Consider the following 10,907-nt stretch of genomic DNA (forward strand, 5'->3'; position numbering starts at 1 on the left):
TCTGCTGGTGTAACTACTATGACCGTGGCGTCACTGGGACTTGTACTTGATACCCCCTGTCATTTCTACCACTGCTGTGCTCTATCTGACTGTGGCTGTACATTCTGCAGGTCACGCCCGAGGCTCTTTTTACCCTCTTTGGTACGTGTGTAAGCACTTTTATTCTTTTATTTACTTTATTGATGTCTATTTGTTTGTTTTTTTTTCCATAAAAAAACAAAAACGACAAAAAATATCAACATTTGCTTAGATACTTTGAGAGAGATAGACAAAATGTTTTGAATTTCTTGAGTTAAATTGGGGACTTGAGGCGGGGATTATTCTTTTTTGGGGGGGTCAGAGAGAAAGCATTGTTATTTTGATTAAGGGTGTCAAAAAATGGGGGGGGGGGAGGGAGGGGGTGTGTATTATTGTTTGTCACTAGCGGGCTGATGTCAGTAAAATTGTCTCACTAACAATGTTGTCTATTTCCCTCTATGTGCTATCATTAGAGTTTATCTATAATCGGATGCACACTGAATTTAGATAGAGCCGTCTTTTTGGTAACTTTTCTACTTTAAAGAATTCACTACAGCCTTTTTACTTGTTAACTTCTTCTAACTTTAAAAATCATCCAAATTAATGAAAAAAATTCTTTGCTTTTAAAGTTATTCTCTAATTCTCTAAACAGGAGGAGGAGAAAAAAAATTACAGAAACAACAACAAACCAAAAACGATAATTAAAAAAATAAAATAAAAGAAAATTCAAACAAAACTATCTTGGCAAGATTTTTCTTTTGAGAAATCTTACTGAGATAGCGTCTCAATGTAGATTTTTTGTTTGAAAAAAATGTTCGTTTTTTTTTCTTTCTTTTTGATGAATTTGTTAGTAATAAGAAGGCTGTGGTGGATTAATAGTAAACAGTACAGTAACAGACATTATTTCTTCTGTTTAGTATTTTCTCTAAAAACTGCTTAAAGTAATGTATATATATATATAAACATGTATATATCAGCAAAATTTACAATCCTGGCAATGGCTTTATTTCTAGGAAAGTTGTCATTTGAACACATTAATCAGTTTGCATTGTTTTGTTTGCGCAGCCGCATGTTAAGTTGTTCACTTAAATCTGGTTGTTATTTTCCGTGAAAGTCTGTGTTTTACTAGGCTCCCTTTTTCCGATTTTTTTTTATATTCCTTTTTGAAAAACTGTTTTTAATGATTATTTTATCAACATGTTGAAGAAATTTTTTTATTGTCAGACGGATAGGTTATAATGTGATATGATATTACTTTGTTCACTGTTAAAGTTGACGTTAATTTGATAGTCCGTCATAGGCGAGGTATATTATGTTATCTAAAAATGGCATGAAGAGTGACAATTTGTATAAGAAAGAGGAGCGTACAGTGCCAACATTGAGGGATCGGTTATTATCTTGAACAGCTGATAAAATTTCAAACTTATTGAAATAATAGTTCCTTTTCCTTATCAAACAGCAAGTTATGAAATCAGTACCAAAAAAATTATGATACTTTACTTGTGACGGACAAACAGAATAGGTACATTTATTTGTACAAGTGCCACTGGTGGCATAATTCTAGTCTCGGTTGTTAAAACCGATGGTTATTCTGTTATAATTGACTGATATTGACATCTCGTGCACATGTACGAAGATTTTAAGTGCTGCTATTTCTAGGATTTCAATTATTAATGAGCTATTTAGGAAATTAATTGCAAGACCCAGACTGTGCTTAATATTTTTAATGTATTTGGTAGGAGGGATGGTTTGAAAAACGATTGTCGTGTTCCGTTTATATGATGAATATCAATGAATTACTTACGTCATGTGGCATTTCCGACCTTGTTGCTTAATATCAGATGTCTGTTTTTGTATATATAACAAAACAGAATATTTTTATAACAAATATTAACATGTATATTGGTGTTGCTATAGGTGTTTATGGGGATGTACACCGGGTGAAGATTTTGTTCAACAAGAAAGACAATGCCTTAATACAGATGGCCGACCCCCACCAAGCTCAATTAGGTAAGATAAGATAAAGTGTGTCTATGATTTACACACACCTGATGTAACGAGACACATCTGTGTGTAAATAGGTTGCTAATTTACAAAGAGTCACTATGAACAGTTTGTAACTAAATATAATTACAGTTAGTAATATTTTAAATAATTTGATACCTACGCACTTATTTTTTTGTTGTTCAGGACCATACTTATGGGTCCTCAGTTGTTGATTTTGTATCTTTACCCTTCATTGGTGTTGGTTCAAATCCCACAAATGACCTTGGACTCTTTTTTCATGTGAGGAAGCTATTTAGCTAGCGCACAGGATGATGGTTATAATCTACACCGGTACCTTCATAAATGCATGAACGGGTGGGACCCTTAGATCCTCCTTCCCGAAGCACCATGTGACCTTTACAATGTTGCTTGACTTATACCACTTCCGCTAAAAATTTATAGTAGCATTGATTGTGATCTATGCCTAGAAAACGAACTTTAAATCGAACATGTGGAAATGTTTTGAGCTACAAATAGCTTTAAACAAGTGCCAATATGCTTGCCTTTCACAGAGTTGGCATCTTAAATAACTGATTAATATAACAACTTTGTTGCAACATGATAAGATTTTAAGTGTCGTACAAATAATGTTGCGTGTCCCACAGTGTTTCTCGTAAATAAAGCACCTAGAAACTCTGAATTTAGCTTTAAATTCAGGAGAGAGAAAAAAAATCAAGTGGGTAAATCAAATATGAAAGATTGGGAGCATTGTTAACATAGGGGATTGTATCTCTTACAAGAATTCTGTTTCCCAAATTTATCTCCCAATGTAAAACATTTATCGAAATTGTCATTCATGCATTTTCTATGACAATTCTATATTGATTAATTTATGTTCAGAATAAAACCATCGTAAAAGAATTATTGTATAATAACAAGTTAAGACAATGTCTATAAAACTTAAAACTGATATAAATCTTAAAATTGACGAGTCTGTAAGTTTAAGGAATGACACGGGAAAATGTATGTTACAATTGCGGACTCTGTCTGGTGCTAAAAGCCGAGCAAAATTTGTACATGTTTTGTTCCGACACAGATGTCATTTTGTAACGATTTTCTTGAATCTTTGTCTCCTCTATGTTTGTTAATATTAAAACTGAAAAGCTGTACTTAGGTGTCTGAGGTTTGATGTTTTTGTCACCAGTAAGTGTTTTATTTTGTTATCTTTGTCCACTGAGTTTTTGGTATATTAGGATTGGGTAAGTGAAACTTTGCCAGGTGTTATTTTCACGATATTAATGAAGACTCTATGGGGTTACAGATCTGTTTTATATATTTCTTTGTTTCGAGGAAAATAAGAAAATGTGTCTGTTTCTTTTCTCCTGATTGAATTATGTAGAAAAAATATATAATGTTGCAAAGTATTCTGTCTACCAAATGGTGAATTTGACACATTAGCGAAACAAACACTGAAGAATACTTCCTATATAAAAGTAGATTTGACACATTATCGAAAGCTTTAGAGAAATTTGCTAATGGCATTTCCTGGAAAGAAAATTCTATTAAATAATGAAGTTTGATTTTGGAGGGCTTTTTTTTATTGAACAATAGACAACTGATATTGTTTATTATGTACAATACAGGAAGTAAGTTTTCGTATGGCAGATTGTGGCACGATTTGAAATAATGAAAGCTCTATGATGAAAAAGAGCTTTTAGTATAATTGGCATGGCAGTGCGTATTATTGCAGTTTTATATGAAGTTCAAAGTATTTAGTGGCAATTAACATGAATGGCATGATAATTATGCCTGGTAAGGCAATGCAGGCATTAAGTTTGTAAATAATTAATGTCGTAATTTATTAGTATAATACCCAATATGAGGATTGATTGACATTTCAGCGATAGCACATCTAGATAAACAGAAAGTGTGGGGAAAACAGATACGAGTCACTCAGTCCAAACATTCATTAGTGCAAATGCCCAAGGATGGGCAGCCAGACGCAGGATTGACCAAAGATTTTACCCAATCACCTTTACATAGATTTAAGCGACCAGGGTCCAAAAACTGTCAGAATATATTCCCTCCATCCGCTGTACTTCACCTCTCAAACATTCCGTAAGTTTGATTTTCCTCGTAAATTTATTTCGAATGCAGATTATTTCCTTGAAAATATTCCATTTACTAGTATATTTGCATTTCTTTAACAGTATGCAAGTTTGATTTTCTCAGCTTGAACATTGTGTGAGCTTAATTTTCTCATCTTTATAATTGAGTGTATGTTAAATAATTTTTATGTCTCCACCTTGAAATTATTTTTATACCATCTCATAAGCATTGTAGGACTTATACTTACTCATATTTAAGATTTATATGAATTTTAACTCCAACTGAAATATATTCTCAACATTTTGGCAATGATTGAACATTTTGTCAAGGAATTTTCTCAGATTGACTTTGCGTTTCAACAATTTATTTAAGGGCAGTTTCTATTTAACAGTTTATTTAAGGGCAAAGTAAGTGTTATGGTTTATATGAGGGCATGTAAGTCTTGTGTATTTCTTTGAAAATTAAGTTATTGTTATTTTAGGCCAACTGTAACAGAAGAAGAGCTTACTGAAAGTTTCTCACAGCACGGGGAAGTTAAAGCATTCAAATTTTTCCAGTAAGTACAACTTGAGTTTCATTTCATTTCTTTTGGTTCTTAATAGACATTTTTGAGAAGTTTATCTTGCACTCTTATATAGTGATGGTGCTATAGTAATGGTGATAATACCAAGATGCCTGTTTATGTTCTATTTATAGCACAGGGCGGGCATCATTTATTGCACATGTGGGTGTCTGGGTCCGTATGACCGAATGTTGTGTGTGTAACTTAATAAGGGTCTATAGAAATGAGACTTATATATTCAGCATCGTAGTAATATATGTATATTGAATTTATGTACATTTTGTACTGTACATAGCTAGTAGTACCATCCTATATTCCACTGCACATTGACATTTCATAGTTTATTCCATTGACGACAATACAGCTGCACCGTTTTGCTATGATATAATTGACTGCATAAAGTATTCATTGGTTCCTGATGTAACATTGTCTCTAGAATAGATCTCCCTCGAGACGTCGCAAAACAGACGTTTGCGATATTTTTGTAATGTATGTTGTAAATCAGGTATATAGTGACGTTGGAACTGATAATAGATGTTACAGCTTTCATTGTAAATATTGTATTATTGTATGTGTTCTTTGTTGTACTGTGTACTCATCTGTCATGTTGTATATGATTTTTTGTATACTTTATATATGTATCAATTGTTATCTGTATTATTTACTAAGCCTGGGGACAAACTAAATAGCACTCTAACTGCGCGGATGCGCAGGCTGGTCTGGATCCATACTGGTCGCAAATCCATTATGTTGGTTTTATCATGACAAGGCTCATATGTATCATTTGTTATCTGTATTATTTACTAAGCATTGGGACAAACTAAATAGCTCTCTTTTCAAAGAATGGTTTGAATGCAATACATGTAAAAGAGAAGGTACGAATGGAAGTGGTTGTCGAGGACCTTAATGACATGTCTGTGTCTAAACCAATTTAGATCCCTCACAACCGGAACACCAGTGCAATCTGACCAGACTCTAATATCATTGGGCACTAGATTTTTTTTGTTTTTTTGTTGTTTTTTTTTAATAAATTTGGAGGTGACATCCCTTTAAAATACTTCTTTTGGACTGTCAACAAATTAGAAGCAGTAGTTTAGACCGTCCAGTTTAAAAAGTTAACGGGTAACAGTTAAGTTGTTTTGTGTTCAGTGACTAACACTATCCCCAAAATAATAAAACATAATTTGAAGTGTACAATTTAATAAAATGTTATAAGAAAAATGTTCACATTATTTTCACCTTTTTATTTTCAGAAAAGACAGACGCATGGCTTTAATAGAAATGCAGACCGTAGAAGAAGCTATAGTAGCGCTCATTGTAAGTTTTTGACTGGTTTACAAGTTTTTATCTGGTTTACAAGTCTTTGCCTGGTTTACAAGTTTTTGTCTGGTTTACAAGTTTTTGTCTGGTTTACTCTCTAAACACAAGACACATGTCCTCAGTCTCAAATATTAGTAAAGTCTGTTCACACTGGCTGCTTGTGTTTTAAAACTTTCAAATCCCTAGCATTAGCATTTCCAAACTGAAAACCGAGTCAAGGCATAATTATAACACGATAGTGTTTCATTGTTAAATGTAACTTGTTTTGTTTCCCATGATGCCGAATTTAAATACTTAACACAAATATTGATTGATAAATTTCTAATTCATTTTTAATTTCATTTATAAATTCATATATGAATTGGCATTCATAGGATGCAAAAGTCAAGTGAAACATTGACTTGTATGCACCAGACTATTTTTACCCTGAGGCCCCCACCCCAGAGGATTGATAAGGATAGAGGAGAAATAAGCCAAATGTTTACCTGCCAAGTCAGTATGGTAACAAAATTAAGGAAAGTGTTTGAATTGGGGGCATTAATCATGTGCCTGTCCCCTTAACAGGGATTTTGAAAATTCAGGAGTCATAAGTCCCTGCTATACAAAAGAACAGTCAGCTCAACAGTTTTTATTACCTAAAGAATTTGAATGTCAAGTTTTTGCAAATGTTCTACATAATCTGTCTGAAATGTCAAGTAATTCAATTAAATTTATGTTGTTGTTTTTTTGTTCTTTCATAACAGTTTTCAGGAATTAAAAAAATAAAATAAAATGATATGATCATAATAACCTACAAAAAAAATTAAAAAAAATTTAGATATAGATTTTGTTTGTGGAACATAAAATCATTGTAATATGATATGCGACTGTGTCACATTGCTTCTGTAATATTTATTCAGCAAATCCGGGAAAAATGAGAACCAGACATTTCTGACTCCCTTTCCATTATAACGAGATAAATCGATGAAAAACGAATGAATTAATAATGTGGTTTTTGCTAAATGGATAGAACTTGTTATAATTTGTTATTCTTGTTTTTTTATTCACTAGTTGATATTTTAAAGCCTGATAATTGCACAATAAATGATAAATGTCACTTTTGGTCAGGTTGCTATGTTTTGCATATTGCATAACAATGACCTAGTTGTCTTGCTTTAATTTGTAACATTGAAATTTTCATCGTTAAAGTTGTTGCACACAAAAAAATGCCGGACCAAGACAGTGTGATGTTTTAATGAAAATTCTGAATTAATTGAAAAAGTGAAGTGTTTTCAATGAACTTTCAATTGAATATAAAATCTTGTTAAGATTCGAAGGGGGATAAAAATGCTGTAAACTGATCAGTACATGAGGTTTAGAAAAAGGGACTCTGAATTTGCATGATGCTTTTGTTAAAACAAATCCATTAGATAAGACTTGAATTTCATCCGTTTGTCAGTTTGTAGTTAAAAGAAACATGTTAATATTCTATCATTTTAACTTTATTTCTCTTAAGTTTTTTTGTCAAATCTATGGAAAAAAAGAAAGATTTAGTTCCTTTAGACTTTGAAATGATGAGGAATTGTATTGATAGGGTCTTTCGTGTGTGGATATGTGTGTTCATGTTTATTTTCCATATTTAGCCGCGCCATGACAAAACCAACATAATGCGTTTGCGACCAGCATGGATCTAAACCAGTCTGATCAGGATCCATGCTGTTCGCTTACAAACCCTATTACAAGTAGAGAAACTGATAGTGAACAGCATGGATCCTGATCAGACTGCGCAGATGCGCAGGCTGGTCTGGATCCATGCTGGTCGGAAATGCATTATGTTGTTTTTGTCATGGCCCAGCTCAATTTTAATTACTTTCTCAAAGAGTAAACTGCAAATTGCAATTTGTATGCAGGGAGATTAGATACTGGGTTGATAGGTAATTTGTTAGTTTATTATCAGGAAAATGTGATTAGTAGACTGTGTGAAAGTGGAGCATTTTGCAGCACTAATTTCTGTCTTACCCATATTTAGATGCATTATTCTTGACTTTACAATAATTAACAATAGGTTTGTCTGGGTGAAAAAAAAATCATAAAAAAAAACAACAATTTGAACAAACGCGGGGAATAAGCAGGCATAACTGATTTAAATACTGGAATATTTGATGAATGCATCTACTGTAAGAAAGTTTTGTTTTGCTTACACTTAAAAAATTGGTCTGTCTACTTTCATCCATTTGTACATACATACATCCTGTTATCATTATCTGATCAATAGATTGAAAAGGCAGTTGACCCTAGTTGGTTATGAGGATATTAGGTCAGAGGTCAAGGTCATAGTGATGTGAAATCCTTGTCTGAACAATAACTTGACCATGGTTTATGTGCCTTGGTAGGGACATTGCCCATGGTCAATTGATGACCCTTATTTCAGGTCATTAGGTCAAAGGTCATAATCACACAGATAGTATTGATTAACCCTTGTTCCATTTATCACTAGAGTTTTCTCAGTCATAGGTTTGAGAAATTTGATATAAAACATGCTGGACTTTTATGAAATATGCATAAGGATATAAAAAAATTGATTTTTGGATTTTATAAACTATAAACTTTTAACTTGAAGGTTAATTTCATGCTTTGATTTTTCTTCTTCTTTTTTCAGGCTATGCATAACTACCCACTGAGTGACTCCAATCATTTGAGAGTATCATTCTCAAAGTCCACCATTTAGCTGAGCTTACATAATAACACATCATTGTTAGTACAGACCAAGTCATGAATCATCATAATACATGGATAGTTACACCTCTTACATGGCCTCAACTTATATCTTTATCATGAAATACAAGCATGAAAAAAAATCCATGCGGAAAATGCTCACAGAGAGGAAAAGCCGTGAACAAGTACTTACACGAGAAAAAAAAGCTGGGAAGAAGTACTAACAGGGGAAAATTGGTGATTGTATTAAATGAAAAAACAATCTACAAACATTAGAAAACTTATAGTGAAATTGTTATAATATGGACTAATTCAATTATTTTTAATGTATTTTTAATGCATACATGTACAAATTATAGTTATGAATTCATCTACATAGAAGTTATCATTTCCTTGGACTGGATTTTTTTAATGGTCTTTGTGAGATTGCAATTGTACAGGAATATTTTGGTATATTGAACTATTTAACCCTTAACCTATTGGAACTTGAAATAATTTGCCTTGGCCGCCAGTATAGAGCCGGGCCAGTCTGCACATCGGTGAATTCTGACCAGTACTCCATACTAATAGCTGCTTAACTTCTAAATTTCATCTGGATATCCCTAAAATTGATAATGGACAGTTCCAGAAATGGAAAACCAGTCAAGTCTATTTTTAGAACTTCCAGTCAAATCTATTTTTAGAACTTCAGCAGGTTAAGGGTTAAGGATGCTATATTTGTTTTTGAGTCGGTAGATGATTTGTTAAGTTATTTTATGATAAAGATGTAGAAAACATGATGGGAGACTACTCATGTATCATTATATAAAATTTTTGGCTACTAAGTGCCTTCCAAGTTTCATAGTTACAATTTTTTATGTTGTCATTTTTGTGTTGACACGTTGCAGAGTTCTATCAAAGTTGTTGTTAATGTATATTAATTAAGTTTCGTGTTATATTTTTTCTTTTTTTTTGTGGATATAAAGAAATACAAAGGGACTTGGAGCTACGGGTTGACTGCAATTTACAAAATGAAAATCAAATGCAATATTGTTATATTTTACATGTAGGTGTCATTCTGTACTTCCCTAACTTTAGCTACAGTCTGTAGATGCCTAACTGATGTTCATTCTTATTGCCTAACTTGAGTCAATTCTTTGCATACTTCTGTAGTCATTTTAAATTATATGAATAATAACTGTCCAAGTAATATTCAAATTCGAAGAAACAAACAGCAGTCCTTAGGAATTAATCTGAAATCAATATTTAAGAGCATCGTAAATTTTGCACCATGTCTAGGGGTTTGATTTTTCATCGGGTTACAAGACCTTTGTAAGAGTTTAATTTACTAAATTTTATAGGAAAGGATAGAGCATTAACATGAAAATAGTACAAAAGTTACTTACAGGCAAAGTAGTGAAACGTAAGTCATTTTTGTGAAGTCATGTATCATTGCATGTGTCCCATAATTTATTGCAATTTTAACATAGAAATCCAGTACAAGTATTGAAAAATATAGCGGGTGAAACCATCTAGTTCTTTAAATCAAATCATCATATTTGATTGATGTTTTTATTGTATTAAACAATTCATGACTTTGAGAAAAAGGTATTATTACAATTTCATTAAAGATATAAGGTGTTTTTGGTGGGTTTTTTTGGGTTTTTTTTCAGAAATGAACGTTTATTTATTCAATATTTCAAATAATTTAAAACAGAATGCATGTTCAATTTCATTGCTTTAAAACAATCTCAATGTGCGGATATCAAAGTGCCATTTTCAAGTTTTATTTATGTAAATTTAATGTAAAGCTAACTTAATCATTTCAATATATCTATATATATTTACTATCATAATAGATTAATTTTTGTTACTTACCAATTTGGGGAAAAAGAAAGTCTATTAATATGGAGATTTATATTTTTCATATATGTATGTTGTCGAAAACACTAAAATAGCTTGTATCTTGTTATGTGTGTCTAATATTTGTCATTTGAACAATTTATTGTGATAATTTCATAAAAAAAAAAAGGTTAAAACAATGTGTTTTACTCGAGACAGACATTTGTCATTATGCAGCCTGTTTTTGGAGTTATGGCAGATAACGAAACTTAATAAAAAAAACAAAAATTGATTTTATAGATAAATATATATGTTAGCATGTACGAAAATTTTATTTCGTATATTAAAGAAAATTTACATCCTCACTTTAAAACCTGAGATGATTGAAGCTGGTATA

The 10,907-nt window shown here is 32.0% G+C and overlaps 1 protein-coding gene across 15 annotated transcripts in view; it reads left to right on the forward strand.

The window, feature by feature from the left end:
* Positions 1-9,896, forward strand: part of LOC132758137 (polypyrimidine tract-binding protein 1-like) — a 132,270-nt gene extending 122,374 nt beyond the window's left edge. For all 15 annotated transcript variants that reach the window (XM_060749664.1, XM_060749665.1, XM_060749653.1 and 12 more), the window contains 6 exons: positions 111-141; positions 1,936-2,028; positions 3,906-4,122; positions 4,595-4,669; positions 5,929-5,992; positions 8,634-9,896. In XM_060749664.1, the coding sequence (XP_060605647.1) occupies positions 111-141; positions 1,936-2,028; positions 3,906-4,122; positions 4,595-4,669; positions 5,929-5,992; positions 8,634-8,702 (549 nt within the window). In that variant the 3' untranslated portion in view covers positions 8,703-9,896. The remainder of the gene's footprint in view (positions 1-110; positions 142-1,935; positions 2,029-3,905; positions 4,123-4,594; positions 4,670-5,928; positions 5,993-8,633) is intronic.
* The last annotated feature ends 1,011 nt before the right edge of the window (positions 9,897-10,907 follow it).

The sequence above is a fragment of the Ruditapes philippinarum genome, unplaced genomic scaffold (genome assembly GCF_026571515.1).
Source record: "Ruditapes philippinarum isolate M1 unplaced genomic scaffold, ASM2657151v2 ctg680_1_1_1_1, whole genome shotgun sequence".
In the NCBI taxonomy this organism is placed as follows: Eukaryota; Metazoa; Mollusca; class Bivalvia; order Venerida; family Veneridae; genus Ruditapes; species Ruditapes philippinarum.